This window comes from Drosophila melanogaster, chromosome 2R (assembly GCF_000001215.4).
Source record: "Drosophila melanogaster chromosome 2R".
Lineage (NCBI taxonomy): Eukaryota > Metazoa > Arthropoda > Insecta > Diptera > Drosophilidae > Drosophila > Drosophila melanogaster.
The window spans coordinates 17,027,011-17,044,740 of record NT_033778.4 but is presented as its reverse complement, the minus strand read 5'-3'; the positions used below and the strand labels follow the sequence as shown (position 1 = coordinate 17,044,740).

General features: G+C 44.3%; 4 protein-coding genes and 2 non-coding genes across 11 annotated transcripts; 5 read left to right on the top strand and 1 right to left on the bottom strand.

Moving 5' to 3' along the window:
* Positions 1–87: 87 nt before the first annotated feature.
* Positions 88–17,551, bottom strand: RhoGEF2 (Rho guanine nucleotide exchange factor 2). 5 transcript variants are annotated; one of them, NM_206146.4, is made up of 24 exons: positions 17,402–17,551; positions 15,720–16,068; positions 12,824–13,616; positions 12,394–12,486; positions 12,275–12,332; positions 9,965–10,104; positions 9,733–9,906; positions 8,334–9,395; positions 7,840–7,924; positions 6,951–7,770; positions 6,712–6,895; positions 6,534–6,645; positions 6,319–6,468; positions 6,212–6,262; positions 5,837–6,146; positions 5,641–5,778; positions 3,917–4,353; positions 3,254–3,845; positions 3,009–3,186; positions 2,748–2,941; positions 1,114–2,686; positions 842–1,051; positions 671–781; positions 88–609 (listed from the first exon to the last, which is right to left on the bottom strand). In NM_206146.4, exons 2-24 carry the CDS (start codon positions 15,743–15,745, stop codon positions 421–423), a joined length of 7,680 nt encoding a protein of 2,559 aa, NP_995868.1. In that variant the 5' UTR covers positions 15,746–16,068; positions 17,402–17,551; the 3' UTR covers positions 88–420. The 5 variants fall into 5 exon arrangements, with proteins under 5 accessions (NP_995868.1, NP_001246381.1, NP_477317.1 ...); NM_001259452.2 differs by having other exon boundaries at positions 5,641–5,772; NM_057969.6 differs by having other exon boundaries at positions 17,413–17,551.
* asRNA:CR45145 (antisense RNA:CR45145) lies at positions 1,443–4,546 on the top strand. The gene is made up of 2 exons (NR_124589.1): positions 1,443–1,517; positions 3,246–4,546.
* Positions 6,759–8,046, top strand: asRNA:CR45144 (antisense RNA:CR45144). Its single transcript, NR_124588.1, has 2 exons — positions 6,759–6,903; positions 7,004–8,046.
* Positions 10,132–10,696, top strand: CG43371 (uncharacterized protein). Its single transcript, NM_001259454.2, has one exon. The coding sequence runs from the start codon at positions 10,229–10,231 to the stop codon at positions 10,628–10,630; it is 402 nt and encodes a 133-aa protein (NP_001246383.1). The 5' UTR covers positions 10,132–10,228; the 3' UTR covers positions 10,631–10,696.
* Positions 10,729–12,254, top strand: CG43327 (uncharacterized protein). The gene has a single exon (NM_001259453.2). It carries the CDS (start codon positions 10,914–10,916, stop codon positions 11,361–11,363), a length of 450 nt encoding a protein of 149 aa, NP_001246382.1. The 5' UTR covers positions 10,729–10,913; the 3' UTR covers positions 11,364–12,254.
* CG43328 (uncharacterized protein) lies at positions 10,729–12,254 on the top strand. Of its 2 annotated transcripts, none has more exons than NM_166211.4 (1): positions 10,729–12,254. In NM_166211.4, exon 1 carries the CDS (start codon positions 11,444–11,446, stop codon positions 12,167–12,169), a length of 726 nt encoding a protein of 241 aa, NP_725642.3. In that variant the 5' UTR covers positions 10,729–11,443; the 3' UTR covers positions 12,170–12,254. The 2 variants fall into 2 exon arrangements, with proteins under 2 accessions (NP_725642.3, NP_001286516.1); NM_001299587.1 differs by having other exon boundaries at positions 11,381–12,254.
* Positions 17,552–17,730: the final 179 nt, after the last annotated feature.

Below are 17,730 nucleotides of genomic sequence, written 5' to 3'. Positions count from 1 at the left end.
AAGAGGTGATGCCGCACTAACGTGTCTACTTTTCACTTTATTTTCCCTTTACGGGAAAGATATGTATATGGACATTTTTGTGCTATTCTTCTCAATAACTATGTTGTTTATTGTTCTTTATAAATGTATCAAACATTGTGTGTTTATCTGATATTTTTTAAGTCGATAATATGCATATATATATGTATTTAATTAGTTTTACGAGGGGACAATGTTAGACTTAATTTAAAGTGTTATCGGCTCTTGTGGAATACATAATATTTTAAGAAAACAAATGAAGCTACATTAACAGTAGTAAAAGGCATGCTCTAAGAAAGGCTACTCGTAAAACATAGACGCCGCCAATTCAATTGGTCAAATGCGTGCGGGAAAAACAAGAACAAATATGTATTTTATACAAAAAAAAATTAAACAAGTTTCCTATTCCTCATCCTCAGTGCTAGTAATCCTCATGGCTTCCGCTGTCTCTACCTGGCCGCTGGCGCTTGGTGATGCTGTGGGAATCGGCGTAGGCGTTGGCGTCAGCGAACTGTTGGAAATGGCGTCAATATCATCGTCAAACTCTACATCCTCAGCATGCATCAGCTTCTTTAGATCAAACGGAGTTTCCTGCGAAAAGACACAGTATCAACATTTCTGATATTCTACTTTATTTATTTTGAGTCATTACCTTTACTTCATCAACTCGCTGTCGATCATGCAGCGCACTCAAGAGCTCGCGAAGGTGTTGATTCTCTTTACGCAATCGCTCCCTTTCCATATCGCGTTCGTTAATTTTTGGCTGTTATTAGGTAAATAGAAATTATAGTTCTTATCTCGGCTTAAATAAGTTAGAACCTACCAAAAGCATGGAAATCTGCTCATTCAGTATTGTTACAATGCTGCTGAGTGCATGGCAGGGCACACTCGGCTCCAGCACACTAGCGTGCTGAATGCGATTCGGCCCACAGGTGCTGCTCGATCCTCCAGTTAACTTATCCGTCTCTTTCGGCGATTCAGTTGGTGATGTTTGAGTGGAGCTATCGACCGTGGATGCCACACCTTCTTCGATCTGTAGGAGGACATTAATTAAAAGATAACTTGTCACAAATTGATAACATTTTGTATACTTACGGTTTCCTCGTTGTCTTCCTTTTTGTCAGCTACAGATTTGCTTGCGTTTTCAGCCGTTTTTATCTCCCGGCTCTGGCTTGGTAATTCATCCACCGATGCTGCAGCTTCATTCTTAGAGGTCGTTGGATCTGCCACTTCCTTTGTGATATCCGCCTCCACACATTGCCTCTCTTCATTGCATGATTCACTTAGCTTATCTGACGGCACAGTTTTCACTTCATTATCTTCACCCTTGGTCTCCGTCTTATCGCCTTCGAGTGGTTCTTGTTCCAGTAATCCCTCCGGAACGGCATCAGTGGATTGACGTTTCGAGGCATCTATAACAGATTGTGAAGTTTTCGGCTCAGTATTGAAAGGAGCCAGTGGCGTTGTGGGCCGCTCATGTGGTTTGGACGGAATAGCCGGTAAGCGCAGTTCGTCGATCTCACAGTATCCGTCATCGTCTTCGTGTATGGCAACTTCGTCAAGATCAAGAGTTTGTAGTTTGGGCATCAGCCGCGATGGCGGTATCTGGGCCTGAGCCTGGGCATGCTGCCTATTGGGAGGCGGCAGCGGTGGTGGTGATGAAGAAAACGATGAGGATGGTGCCACCTTCTTACGAAGCTTTTCCTTCTCGTGACAGTGGCCACAAACCGCCGTGGACACCGCTGAGACCTCTTGCTCAGGCGTGACGTGCATGTACTCGTTCAGCATCTTGGTCAGGGTTTGAATCTGATCGTAAGCAGCTAAAGCAATATCTGCACTGTCTTTCGGCGCCTCTGGCATCATGGCAATGTCCACAATCTGGTCGTAGTGTTCCACTGGCAAACGGAAGATATCACAAATGATTTTCTGCTTCTCCAGCAAATCATTCCTAATGGAGGCGTCCAAGCGGCGTAACTTCTCTCCTGGTGTCAACACAGGTTCCGCTGTGTGAGCGGGACTAATGCTGACCTGAATGGCCGTAGGGTCCACCAAGGGACTCTGCATCAGAAGGGTGCGCGTGTTGTTCGAGTTGTTCGAGCAGACAATGCTGGCGCTGTCGCGTTTGGAGTTACCTCCAACCATACCATACGTGGAGTTTCGCTCCTCCCCAGTAGATCCTGGTCTAACCGATTCCCTAGTCGACTGAGAGTGTCGTAAAGTAACGTCGTTTGCTTCCGTCCCATTCGCCGAATACTTCTGAATGGGTTCGCCAGTGCTTCTTATGGACATAGTGCGATTAACTTCATTTTGGCTCGAACGCGGCTTTGGTGTGTTTACATAATCCGCATCAGATTCACTTGCTGTCGCATCCCGTTGAGGGTTTCGCAACTGAACTCCAGTAAGAGAGCTAACGTTACTATTATTGGTCGCTGGAGCCGGTGTAACCGTGGCTATAGGCAGCATTGGGGCCAATGGTGTGGTAGTCAATGTGGCTGTCGCAGCCAATGGCTGTACTGTATCAGTGCTCAACTCCAACGACTCTTTGGTGTTGGAATGCGGAATAGCGGCGAGAGCTGGATCACTAATACTCGTGTCATGGTTGCTTGATGCGTTCTTTGAACGATTCTTAGACTGACGAGCAGCCACATCCGAGAAGTGTTTAAACCATCTGCGAGAAAACATTGAAGAATTAAGAAATGACTGACTGATGGAATTCAGGGATTACTCACGTCTTGCACTCCGAGCTACTAGGCGCGCGTAGCTCCAACATTTGTGATGTCTTCATCTTGATGAGGAAAAAGGAATTTTTATCAGCCGCCTCCTGCCGGATCAAAGTGTCCGCATCAATGCTCATAATTGGACTGACTGGCTTATTGGTGATCGATAGCGGGGTGTGCAAGTTCTTTAGATAATATTTATCATCCTAAAAAAATAATTGTAAACGGTTAATTAATCACGTCTTTGAGAAGTTACTATGACTGTTAACTTGCCTGCTTGGTCAGCAAAACAATCATGTTTTCAAACAGAAGTCCATGTAGCTGCACGCTAGGATTCTTCTTGATCGTCAGATTGCCGTCATGGATGAGGTGATGTTGGGTCAGGTCCAATTTCTTAAACTCTTCCTTGTCATAGGAGGATCTGTCTAACTTACGCTGAATGTTTTGCAGCCTGTTAAAATAATAAATAAAATGTTTATTTAATATAATTAATCAGCATTTTTTTTATAGGCACATACTTGTGAGCATCCTCTGCTGTCTTTACTGCCTGGTTGACCTCGACAAGAATCCTTTTAGAGGATTCCACTGCCCGTTGAATGGCTTCCGCCTCGGTGGTGTTTTCTGGCAGCAAGCGCACGGTCACCTTGTAAAGGTTCTCAAACAAAAGCGGATACTTGGTGAGGCGCTGCAGCACGGTGGGCAGCAAGTCCTTTAGCTCGAGGCGGCGACATGCCTTGTGTGACTCCGACTTTTTCAATAGCTTTTGCAGCATCTCGTCCTTGTTGCGCTTCTCCTTGAGTGCCTCCAAGGCGATTTGCTGGCGGGCACAGAACTGAGCCGCAAACTCGCAAAGAACAACTCCAGACTGACCATCGAACATGTCGGCGAGCAGATCCCCTATGGTGTTCACCACGTGGTTATGCTCGATGCGTCGTTGCTTAAGACTCTGCTCGAAGGCGCCATGAATCTCACGGAGCGACAGCAAGGCGGGCGGGAACAACAACAGCAAATGATCCTGGGACAGCAATCCACTCTCGTAGAGTGGCAGGAAGAATAATCGATCCAGCAGCTTTAGGGTGCGCACATGGTTGCGTTCAGTTTGATAGATTTCTTGAAATAATTAAGCAGAAAGCATACATACAGTATTGTTATATTAAATAGAGATGTAAGGATTAATTTACCATTTATAATCTCCTGACGCTTCTTCTCAGCGTCCGTTAAGGCTGCCAACACCTCTGCGGCCACCATGGAACTCCAGTCCGCCTCGTTCACGTCGTCTTCATCCTCGCTCTCCAGCGTCCAACGAGCTACAGGCAATGGGTGGCCAGCATTCCAGAAACTAGAGTTGCTAGCTGCACTGCTCCCAGCGGCCCCTGCCAAACCCGCCTGAAAGGAATCCTGCTGGCAGTACTGCTGGGCGTGCTGCTGGATGAGCAGATGGGGGTGCTGGTTCTGGTTCAATCCCATTGGCGGCACCTGGACGCCACCCGCTGCTCCGGGTGCAGCAAAGTGCTCCATTGACGTGCTGGGACTCTCGCTGCCGCCAGCTGAAGAGAGACTAGAATTCGAACTGCCCACATAAGTGGCATTCGATAGACCCAAGTCCAGTTGTTCATCACTGCGTTGAAAGATAAAAAAAGTAAACAATATTGAATGTGTTCGTTAAGGTATCATAAAACAAATGTGCTCCGAGAAAGAAAAAGATATACAAGTCTAGTGCAAATGCGATTATGTAAGCTTAAAAAAAAAATAAATAAATTCAAAAAAATGCTGGTCAATAAAATTAGCAGTTGTATATTTTGATCATTTCGAATGAGTTCAATTTCGATCGAATTAAATTTGTGCACACATTTTCCCAGAATTATAAGTGTAACATCCGAAAGCTCTATTTTTAGATTTACACCAAAAAATAATTCCATTTACATGAGCGACTTTATCACGAGCATTCTGTGATCTACTAATAGAATTGGGGTTCACACATCAAAATTCAATTAAAATATTGATTTACTTGAAGCTATTAAAGTTAAGGGTCGTCTTGAAGCTTTTACTGCGATTAAATCGAATGTTTCTTTCCATTGCCACTATTTTGATTTTTTTTGCGTTCCGTGTCGGTCTGATGAGTCAATTCCAACGCGAGAAATGCCACTGAAAGGGCAGCAGTTCTGGCAGGTGTTGGTAGGAAAATATGTCGGGAGCAGTTGCTCAAACAGTTTGTCAACAGGAAGCAAAGAAACGAGGATAGCTGGAAGCCAGGACGCAAACTGGCATTGGCTAACATGGTCGGGAGCGGACTGGCGTAACCTACATTGCGCTGCAATAAGCGGGGCGGACAATATAATCGATGTCAATGCCGGCGTCTAATCAACTATCATATCCACAGTGCCTTCTAAACGTATACGTATGCGGTAATGGTCACCGTAAACATTAGTCGATGTCTGTGGTAATGATAAGTCGAAGGCTGGATACCCTGGTCCGACGGCCCAGTGGGGGCGATTCCACGAAAACGTTAATGCATTGTCTGCTAATCATATCCTTGCCAACTTGAATATAGTTTAATTAAAAACTCAAACTAAAGCGAATCTTTAAGAATAAACGTGGTGGAAAGTCTTTGGAAAGTTGGCGCCACAAGAACGCGACAACGGAAAGCAGACAGCATATATTGATTGCAGTGCGTCGCAATACACATTAATTAGTAAAATTAATATCCGGTTACTTGGCGGCCACAAAAAGGCGTAGGAAAATGCTTTAGTTGAGAGGATCTAGGGAGTGCCTCAGCCAATGACAATGGAATGAAAGAATTTATTTGGTAAGCTGAGACGGCGAAGGAGGACAAGAAATAAAGACAGTAGGTCAGGATTTCCCATTCTCATCCTAGATGACAGCGAAATCGATTCCTTAAACTTACTTGGGACGCGACGACAAGCTTGGATCAGAGGTCTTGCGGCGACTGTTGCGGTTCCTCTTGTTGGACAAGCGCTCCTTGTAGGATTCCGACCGATTCACAGAGACTGGTGCACTTTTGTGCTTCGGATGCTGACTGTAACTGCGGATGATAAGGTATCTTATTAAACGGAAAATAATAAAACAGAAATTATTCGTACCGCTCCCTACGCGCTTCTTTATCCACTGTATCCAGGGCGTTCAGTTCGGCAAAAGCACTCAGACCGGCTGCCACGGATCCACTGGTCGACGGAGTCGTTGACGCCACGCTCGTGGATAAATCCATGTTGCATCCGGCTCCACCGCCGGGGTTAATACTGTCGTTGGCACAGCTGCCGTGAAAAGAACTTTGCAGGTCGGTGGTGTTCAGCCCCGAAGTGTTGCAGGAGGTATTTCCATTCGACCTTATCGATATGTTCGCATCCGGTCGCCGATCAGAGGGTTGACGCACAATCGACGCCTGACCACGGTCTAAAAAGAACAAATATCAGAATTGTATAAGTTGCAGTGTTTGATTTTGGGTTTAATTAACGCACCTGGAGTCAACTCAACATCCAATTCCTCATCTTGACGACTTCGCTTTTCATCTAGAAAATAACATAAAACATTCAGTTCCGATTCAGTGTAAGATTCTCTTACTTACTTCCAATGACGTCGCTGGTACGCGGTCGAATTTTGCCCATGAATTTACTGATCTTGTCGTTGTGGGCGAGACGTTTTGCCTGGGGCAAGGGACCGGGACAACTCTCGTCCACTACTTTCGAGCACTGACGGTGTATGTTCAATTTACAGTCTGCAACAGGGATGTCGAAAATATACTCATCATTCATCAAAATCAAATTTAAGAGAGATGCTCACCTGTACAATGATAACCTTGCGGGCTCACGCCCCAGATAATCGTCTGACAATGATTGCAGTGCGTCACTTCATAGTATTGACGCAATACCAATGGATGACCACGAACATTCATCTGCAGGGTGATCGATTTTTATTTCAAAAATAATTTAGAATAAATACAGCATTCCAAATCTCTCACCTTGCGATTTTTGCCCATAATACGCGACTTGAAACTCTTGTCCCTGCTCACAAAGTGATGGACCCGCTCAACGATGCTGCTTGGAGGCGGACGAGTGTTGAAAATACGGTAGATGACGGTGGAAAGAGCAGAACACAACGCCACCTTGCGTACATCCTCCGGCGGTGAACCGTTCTCATCCTCACTGGAAAGGTAAATGTTTAAATACAAACAAAAGCTAAATATATTTGCATACTCACATAAGCGCGTGAAGATTGGGCATTAAATATTTGTCGATGATTTGCTCCCTTAGCTTATCCGTCTTCGCCTCGGCCAGCTTGTCGTCCGTGGGTCCGTAAATGGTTCCCAGGCCGGCGGTGCGCTTCTGCTGAAACTCACGCAGCTGCTCACTGATTAGGTCCTTGGCCCGCTTTCGGCTACGCAGAAAAACTGTCCTTAGGATCTCCACTTTGTCATACTCCAACTGCAGGACATTATCCACCTCGCGGGCCAGCGATTCATCTTGGCGATACCATGACAATGGAGCCCGCGGCACGAGGAATGTGGAGTGGATTTCGTAGGCCCATTTCCGCATGTCCTTGGAGGTGCCCTCCTTGTACAACTCAGTAATCAGGTAAAACAGAAGTGGCGCGGGATCCGAGTTTGAGATCACGTAGTTTAGGAAGATGGCTAGGAAAGTGACGTTCTCGGCCTCTAACAAACGAGTTAGATTGTTAAAGGGTCCGTTCTCGTCAATGAAGGGCTCATCCAAGTCCGAGTTTTCGTCCTCCATCGAGATGATCTCCTTCTGCGTATCGTTCGACTGGGCCGCATGCATGTGGCTGGAATGTAAGGATATCGGGATCGGAGAAGAGGCTCCCGCCATCGGCGTAAACTGATGCGACTCGATAAAGACTCCAGGTCCGGCTGCTGCTGCTCCACGATTGTTCTCATTCGGATCTTCCAGCACGGTCATGTGGGAGCTGGATAGATATGGAGGCGGCGGTGTTCCGGGCGGGGAGGATTCGCCATCCTTTTCAACAATCTCCCACGAGCCCGAAGTCGTTTTCGTTATCCGATCTATTGATGATTTCATATGTACATAGGTTTACATTACATTACAAAAACGTAAATCCAATTGTATCATACCTGGATGACGTGGATGCATATTGTCCGGTGAAGAACCAACGCGTCGATGCTTGTTTTTTCCCAAATTCGGAGTCTGTCCCAGAGCCTGTGAAGGTAGAGGCGTATAGAAATTAAACTGCCAGGATAAATAATATTTGGCCCAAATTACACATGAAATAAGAAGTAATTTAACCTGTAAATAGCTTTTCAAAATCTACATCTCCGATGCAAATAATATACCCAAAAAAAGAATTTCCTGCGTGTTATTCATTGTTTAGTGAGTAATCAAAAGTGTTTTCGTTTGCTGTTAGTTGAGCTAGCGGAAAGCTAATTAAAAGTAATATTATTAACATTCGCAACTTATGATGGCGTCAATTAATTAATTAGAAGCATGAAACAGAGAAATGTTAGAGAATGAAAAGGGTGTAAGAAATAAAGAATTAGAAGGTTAGGATTTCGGCAGTGCTTTTCTTGGCAGAGAGATAAAGAGATCGAGTGATTCGTTGGCTACTTACGCCTGTGGCCTGGCCACCGCTCATTTGATGCTGCTGCTGCTGTTGATATTGCTGCAGCTGCTGGACAATGTTGGGTCGTTGGGACAAAGGAAAGGCAATGTTCAGGTTATCGTTCTGCACCGCTGTTGTTGTGGACACCAGAGGATAGTTGAAGGCAGTGCCCACGGAATTGGGTTGAGCGAGATTCTGACAGCTGCCGCGGCTCATATCCTCCGTCATCATGCCAGGCAAGCGAGGCGGTAGCGGTGGTGGACCCCCATCTACCTCGATGGAACCTCCGGCTGCTCCAGCTGCACTCGCCGATTCCATTTGCAGGAACATCTGAGTGGACATCTTAGGATCCGATAGGGCCTTCGTTTTGATCTTGGAACGCTTGGACTTGGCATTGCTCGGGCTGTTGTCAGTGCTGCTAGGCAGTTGCTGTTGTTGGGATCTATTTAATTGGGGACTTGTGGCGCGATCCAGATCGGAAACTGGAGCCACTAGATGTGACCCACCCGGCGACGCGTTTCCGTTCTTCAGGTCCAAATTTAACTGCCTGGGCGGATTCCTCTGCGGCAGTGGTGGCGGCACATCCTCCTCGATCAAACTCCTCGAAATTAGGAACTTGTTCTTGCCTTTCGACGTCGGTCCAGTTTCCTTAAAGCGATGTTGTTGCTGATGCGGATGGAAGAACTGCTGCGAGGTCGGAGTGCTGGTGTGCTGATGCATCGATTGAGACATCGACTCCGCTTGGTGGCTCATCCGTTGCTGCTGCAGGAAATCCGTCGTTAGGCCAAAGGGAGATGAAGTCGTTAGGTCCTTTTCGGTCTTGTTTTTGCGCGTGCCCAGCGACAAGGACGAAAGGGAACGCGGCAGGAGGGACAGGAATGCGGGTGAGGTGCTAGCTGGCTGTTGCTGTGGCGGATAATTGTTGTTGTGGAGATTGTGGTGGTGGTGAAGATGATGGAATTGCTGATTGCTGTGAGTGGCGGACGCGGACAAGTGTTGGATTTGGTTGGGCGTTAGTAATGCTGTGTTCTTATTGCCAGCGGCCGCCTGAAGTTTAACAGTCGGTGCATCCTGTGTTAGGGTTTCATCATGGGAGTGCGTTAGAATGCCGCGAAATGGAAGAGAAAGATAGAGATCATGTAGCATCATTCGGTTTCAACTGAATCCCTTTGGAACTCTCGTTTCATTTAGCGCTCAACTCAAACTCAAAACGGTTACGAACAGCGAAAGAGCATTGTTAGATTGTATTATTAGCTGGGTTAACAGAGCTGCTTGGCATCTGCTTGCGGCATTAATATAATGTTTTGGAAGGGACAGGAATCCTGGGCTTATGGAGATTTCGCCTTCGACCTCCTAGCTTGCCTGAGGTACAAATAGATTTACCCAACAGAAATATTCCCTTACTCACCTCAGCTCCCACTTGATGAAGTTGCTCGCGCAGCTTACGGATATTCGCCTCAGATAGCTTGTAGCTCGGATTATTTTGATCGCTTTTTAATCGCTCCAGATTTAGTTTCTCCTGCTCCAGCATTTTCTGCAACGTCTGAATTTTGTAAGTCTCCATCTCCCTTCGTTTAATACTCTGCAATTAAAAACCAATGAAATTGATGAGATCTAAGACTCCCATTCGAGATACTTACGTCCACCGGCTGTGGCCCAGTTATTGAAGCGGTACGATCTCGTCCAGAGAGAATGGGTGTCGAGGGCGTTACCACTGATACCGAAGAGGGTCGCGTTAGCTTCTGACTTCGCTTCACCGCCAGCTCAACAGTTGTCGAGGCTTAAAAGTTTAATTGATAAATGATAAGAAGTTTTGATTAGTTTGTCAACCATTAATATTTATTTGGACTTTTCTACAAATTTTCTAATAATATATTCAAAATATTTCCTTTTTCAAATTCAAAATGATTTTGCACAGGCTCATTAAGCTTGTGCTATTTTCTAGTACCATTTACTTGGTCAAAGAACTAGGAGTTTGGGAGGATCCATTCGAAGCCAGAAACAGTACAGTCGGTAAAGAAGGAGAAGAACCTTTGGAGACGAAAAATTCAAACGACAAGTCAGAGGAGGGCGCAGATATTGGAGCCACTATATCCAAGGAACTCCAGAAGAAAAAAGAGGATTTGGAGAAAAAGTTTTGCCCCAAAGGCACCTTCTGCGAGCCACCACCAAAGCCCCTAAGCAAAACAGTTGGCGAGGCACTATCTAACACATGGGGGGTCTTAAAAGGGATTCCGTCCTACTGGAGCGAAACCTTCGAAACGGTGGGCGCTAGGATTTGTCAGTTTTTCAGGGGAGATAAATGAGCTTTATATTTAAATCAGCATCTATAAATGAATTCAGCAGAATTCAACTTTCCCATACACTTCTAGGCAATTAATGGTTCCGAATTTTTCGAAAACTTAGTAAACATAATCTTTAACTTTTGAACAATATTCAAAATTCTATTGAAACTAAAGTCAAAAATGCATTAAAAATTTTGACTACCCATTTTCATCCACATCAAGGGTCAAGCTAAAATTATAACCAAAGTGAAAAGATTTAGTTTCAAAATTAAATTCTCTATTGGATTATATATACGGAATAGGCATGTCTGTGAGTCAACTTAAGCCGGAAGAGCAGGTGGTCATTGCAGCCTCTGAGAATCTATCAATGGGTCCTTTCCCACTTGGAGAAAGCCAGTTCAGTTTCGTGGCTGCAAACAACTGCAGTGTGGCTCTCCAGCGGGGATTCTACTTCTCCCTTCGGATGCCCGACTGGGCTAAGGACTTTAAGCACCAGACCCAGAAGATACTATCCCATGGTTTTGACTGCCCAAGGAGAAGTTTCAAAAGCAGCAACGACTCGGAGATATCGAAATTCTATGGAGATTATCGTTCTGAACGTTATGGCGAAATCTTTTCGGAGAGCAGTAATGCAAGATTCTTTGAAAACATTCCCGGAGAAATGCAAGTTTCCAATCAAACGAAATCAAAGCGAGCACTGCGATCACCCAAGATTAAGGACGACTTAACGTGTGGCAAAAAGGTGCCATCCTAAATACCCTGGCATTGGCTGTCGAAAATTCGAGGTCACACAGGAAACATCATAAGGAGTTCGGGATTTCGAAGCTTGGTAAAATGGTTGTGGGCCTGATTTTGCGAGCGGGCGTTGTCTATGCTGTGGTAATGGTCACCAAGAACTACGGCGTGTGGGAATCTCCAAACAAGACGCAAGATGTGTACGATGAAACCGTGGAGCGCATCGAACCCTACGCCGATCAGGCGCGACGTAAACTAAATATATGCCCGCCTAGGCCGCCACCGGAGGGAGAATGGTCCTTCTTTGGCATCTACTACTACAACAAATTAGTTAAATCGGTTTTCGACTTACTAAGCGTCTTTCCCGCTGGACTAGCTGCGTTTTTGGAGAAAGTACCAAGCTATGTCAACGCTTTTAACGAAACCATTCAAAAGTACATTAAGGAGAGCCAGTCTAAGAAGAAAGAAATAACGATATCCAAGGGACAGCTGGACGAGACTCCTCTGGTCAGACCTCCCGGACTGGTGCCACCGCATTGCAAAGACAAGAACTGTCCGAAGGCTCCTCTGATTCCACCAGGATGCGACCGGAACAGGGATAGCTTTATCTACGAGCCGCGTTTACCCAAGAAGCCACCGTGCGAGTGCGCCAAGTGCAAGCAACGTCAGGCGGAGAATTGGAAGGACAACAAACGCAAGTGCCCCAGAATACCGAGCAGTGAAGCCAAGTGTAGATGTGGAGAGGGTCCCCAGTCGGAAGCCCGCTCGGAGCCCATCAAATCGTGCAAACAGTGCCGAAAGACGCCTCGAGAAACCGCTACCTAGAAATCCCCTGAACCAAATCTCCTCAGACCATTGAACAAATTTATTGTACCATCATCTAGACAATATAAATTTGGTTGCTTTCTTGAAAGGACTATGTTTTCATACCTTTTATAAGACCCACTACAGTTGGATGCTTCTCTAGTCGCACTTCATGGCCGTTTACCTAAAAATGAGTAGTCAAGAATATAAGAATTTGGGGCAATAGGAGAATTTATCCTACTCACCCTTAGTATCATATCGCCAGCAACCAGGCCTGCAATCTCCGCTGCGCCTCCGGGTTTAACGCTCTCCACAAACACAGGATTATCTCCGGAAACCTGTAAATGATTTAGATAAATGTAAAAATATGTTATTTTAATGTCAGCTGTTTTTAACAACACTAAATTTAAAAGTTTAAAAGAGAACACCCTTAAATGTTAAATCAATTATTATAATGACATTTTAGAGTCGGCAGTAACAGACATTTGTTGCCTTAGCTAAAGGTTAAAGCCTACAACTAAGCTATTGTATATGACACTTTTTATTGCCAGTAAATTCTAACGTGTTAAGCTCGTTGAGGAATGGAGTAGTTTTTAATGCTCTACGTTAAATTCTAAATATCCATAACAAAGAAAGCATTATAAAGGGTTGCACTTTGAATGTATAAGCACATACCTTCATCCCGTATCCGTTGCTATCTTTTCGCACAGTCAGGGTTAAATACTGAAAATTTTTTGGTAATGCTAGGCTTGGCGTACTCGGCGTGGTCGCTGGCGTCGTGGACTCCTGGGTGTGGCCACCACTCAGATCCCGGGAGAGGGGAGTCAGATTGAGGCTACTGCGCTCCCCCGGCGCCTGGAGAACGGGGTTGGAGTTGTCCGATTGATTCAATTGCACGCCTCCGCCCATTATGCTGCCGTTGTTGTGGCTCGCATTGTTATTATTGGCGGTGGTGGGCGTGGCTGGGGCAGAAACACCACCACCAGCTGCAGCCGTAGAGTCACCATTCATTTGGTTCTGCTTGTAGCTCGGTGGCAACGGCGGCGTCTGCGGCGGCACGGCGTTCTGGTTCTCCCGATCCTTGTCCCGATCTTTGTCCCGATCCCTATGACCACTAAGGCTGCTGGCCAGACTACTCAGGCTGCTCGCCAACGAAGGAGATCGTGGAATCTTCGATTTGTTCGCCAACTGCTTTTGCTTCTGTTTGCTCTTCGAGTTCTTAACAGATTTCTGCTTGGGCGCTGGCAGCTCGGGAACCGAGTCCACAACAATTACTGGTGACTGTGGCGCACCCGCTGACGGGCCTGCAGATGTCGCTCCTGGTCCAGTTGCAGTTCCAGGGCCTGAGTGGCTGGATCCGTTTGTGCTGGTATGGCTCGTTGATGTCTCCGGGGGCTGAATGCTTGACTCTTCTGGTATCTCTTGAACCTCATCGTATTCATGTTCGTCAGTATATAAATCTAGTAACCTGACGGAACAAAATATACATTTAGTTTATTCAAAACTCTTATTTATTCATTATTATAATAATAATTATTATTAATTCAGTAAGCTCAAGTGTAATTAAAACCCTGCCCGCATAATATGAACTCCATCTTGATATCTGGCAGCAGAAAAGCAACAATTTTTTCAATATGAAATAGCGCTGTGGATATTTCATTGTTTTAAAGTCTTCGCTTTGAGTGACTAATTTTCTATCCGTCGTTATCTATCAAATCTTTATCTTCATTTACTCAGATTAGTTGTCACCAATACCATTTTACTAATCTTGTAAAACCTTTTATCGCCTTTTTATACACACTGATTTGGTGACTACCGTCTCTGTGGTTACAATTAATTCATTTTTATTGTTCCTTTACTAAACCATGATGGTTGATTAGCTAGTTAGTTTGTATACCCTTTAAAATACTAGACTTCAGGCATTGAATAGAACCAGCGGATTGCCAGCTCAATCATCTATGAGAGGTAATCAATGCTGAATAATTTCATGGCGGAACTGCTTCTGCTCTTCGCCAACGATTCCCATGTGGTATGCTGGGTTTTAAAGAGCAGATAGCTAGATTAGTGGCTAATCAAGACCTCGCTGTGAATGCGACAAACATGTAACGAAAGTCACGGCCAAAGCCAAAGCCAAGCGATTTGTCGTCGCTGGTGGGTCTCTTTTAATTGAGCTAAAATTAAATCAGCCAGAAGAATAGATACACTTTAATTGCCGTTTATTTGATCATTTTGCATGTGAATGGAATGGATAAACATACATATGTACATATGTATGTCCCAGTATACAGTGTGTACCACCTTCGGACCCGTTCATATACCGGAATATAATAAAAGCTCATTTCCCGCCTGGTGAATTCATCATTATGATGAGTTATTTCCATAACAGCCGGGCGGGCAGGCAAGACCTCCAAAAATCAAATGTTTACATTAACTTTTTTGACTGATTGGCCCATGTCAATAGCATGTCTCTCCGTTTGATCCAAGTGAATTCTCTTTCTGTCTAAATTTAGCTGCCTAATTTTGAGGAAATCTTGCTGCAGCCCGTTGACGGGCTGGCATAAAACCTGTTAAGGCCCACAAATCAGACGACAACACCAGTGGTGGTGAGCTGTTAATAGATTTAAATCATTTTGCATAGGTATATTATACAATTCGTGGTTAAGACACCACCACCAAATGCACACACAAGCATGCTTAGAAAGTCACTGGTTTCGCCAATCTATTTGGGCTAAAACTTCCCTAGGTGGCAATAAAAGAAATAAATGGTAAAATGTGAAAACTGGCCGCTCCCTAAGTTGGTGAGCGTATATATGTATTAAGTCATCCGTTTGGCAGTCGAAACCGCACAAAAACAACCCCAAGCTTGGGGGAACTATTGGTATAAACAATCAGCAAACACAGTGCGTTTCAGAACTGTGAGACGGCGCAAAGTTTCACCTCGTCAATTGGCTATTTTCAAACAACGTTTGCTGACTAATCACGGGTCAAATGAATTAGTAATTGCTTACAAAAGTTGATCGGTGATCTAATGCACAGTTAAATCATCTGTAACTGGCTTAAGAACTATTTAAAATGTAGTAAAATACCTATTATTTTAATATAATTTCGAGGATTCTTAAAGGCTGCTACACTATTTAGGCAACGATCTTACATAAGTTGCTAGTTCTTAAGGGTAGCCCTAATATGTTAATATAAGCACTTAGGTCAAGAATGTGTGAAAGCTTCTTTTATGAGTAAAAATTCTTCCGATTTGATATAATAAGAGCTTTAACTTTTTGTGTGACTAATATCTTCTTCTTCTTCGAGATTTCATTAAAATTATTCAATTCCCACAACCAGTTGACACTGCCTTTGAAATTTGCATTAAACCTGCCTCTATGATGTATATTTGGTATATTTATTAGTATGTGTATAATCGACTGTTGCTTGCGAATAAGAACGAAAATAACAATTATTAAGTCTGTCGAGGACAAAAGATAAATTCTTATCGCAATGCGAGCAATTTAACCAGTGGGAAAGTGGAAAGTGGGGAAATTGTAGCGCATGGAGACAGTGGAGCAGTTGAACTCACCGTTTTTTGATTGATGGGTCATCCATAGGGTTTCCTGCGATGGCTTTTGCTGGCTGCTGTGCGGGTGCGAAGATGCAAATTCAAAGGCATGCGTAAGCCACTCGAAGTCGGAGGATCCCGTGGAGTATTGTTCGCATTGGTGTGGGGCCAGTCACCAGAAGTGGTTGCGGAATGCTTTCGGCAGCTATTTTTAAATTAGCTAGTAAAAACGGGCCGAAATGAATCCAGAAGTGATTTAATTGCCTCGATTTTCGTTGCTTTAGTTCTGTTTTATGATTTTTTGGTTGCACTATTCCAATGGGTTTTGATATGTGTATATATATTTTGCACTGCTACTTTTCACTTAAACCTGTGGGCACACAAAATTCGTTTGAAGACATTTCGGGCATTAATGCATGTACATTAAAATATTTGTTTGCATTTTTTTTTTTTTTTTTTGAGTGGGTGGTGAAGGGTTATGGGGGATGGGGCGGATCGGAGAGGGTTCAAATGCAGGCAGCAATCTCCTTGCAATTTCATTGTTTTTATTCCAACACAGATAACTGAACAGCACACCCACACACTCACGCGCAAGCCATACATATTCCAATGCCTATGGCTCTCTCGCCGCGCTCGTTCTCTCTCACTCTCTCTCGTAATCTCTTGCTTTCTCTGTCACTCGCAGGCAGCAGTTGTTGCTGGTTTTATTGTTGTGCTTTTTGCTGACTAGTTTTCACGAAACATTTAATGGATGACGACTTGGGGTTGGGGGAAAACAAGTTTTTGGCCGAAAAATTGAAATACTAATGCTATACTAATGGGTCAGAGCGGACACACAAGCAGGAAAATTCCAGCGATCCTTTCCAGATTTGCGTATTTTCCATTAGAACAGCTGATTGTTCAATTAATCGCTTGTGTTCAATTAGCGTGACGAAAACCCAAAAAGAAAAACAAAGACTCCCTCTCTTTCTTTGAATTTGCACTGATCTCACTGTTTGTTTACCTAAATAAATCAATTCTTGCAGTTTCACTCCTTTTTAATTAAACGCAAATATTTAATTGAATAAATATGTATACACACAAACTGGACTGACTGACTGACTGAGTGTGTGTGGGGGTGCGAGTGCGATCATCGCCGCAAACGCAAAGGCAAAACAATATGGCTGCCGCAAGCCACTTGTTAGAGAAAAACAAGGGATTCGAAGCCTCGGAAAGCGTCCAGTTGTTTATCATTTACTCATTAATTCGATCGCTTCCCGCTCCGTCAAGCCGCACATCCCTAAAATCGAATTAAAGCCATGTACTGCAGTTCAAGAGTTCAGCACTCGACGCACTCACACACGCGCGTCGCTCACTAACACTCACTGCCACCGATGGGCGAGTGTGGAAAATAAATACACATATGCCGTCATACATTCGATGCCCCTATAAGCGCGCTGCGTCTGTCTGCGTGCGATGGGTTAGAGATCATTTTTAGACAAATTTGCGTACAATATTTCCTGGCAGTTGCAAGCTCGCGATTTTGCCATTGACGAGCGTGCACAAATGCACTTAAATATGTATGAATTTTACGCCAGTGTGTGGGTGCGCGGAATGCATGTAGTCACTTTTTTTATTTATTGCTTTTGTTGCTGCAGTGAGCTCACGCGTAGCGAGTTGCGCATCATTCTTTCTCTGCTTCGCCACTTTCGCCACGCACTTACTTAAAACGCACTCGTATTGTATTCCATAAAGACACGAAAAATGTTTTTATTTTTTTCACTTATCGCGCCATCAACACGCACACGACGTTCTTTTCTTTTCAGCTTGAAAATTGGAATGAAATGACGAGAAAGAGCGCATATCTGCCAGTGTTGAAAAGGGCTTTAGTTCGGTACGGAATTCAGTACCTAAAACTGGTACAAACAAGGTACCTTGCCGATGATACAAGTTAGCTATTGGTTTTTATTCATTGTTTTAAATGCTTCTTAATATATTTCGTACGTGTGTTCATTAAGGCAATGTGTGTAAATCTTAGCTTATAAAAATTATA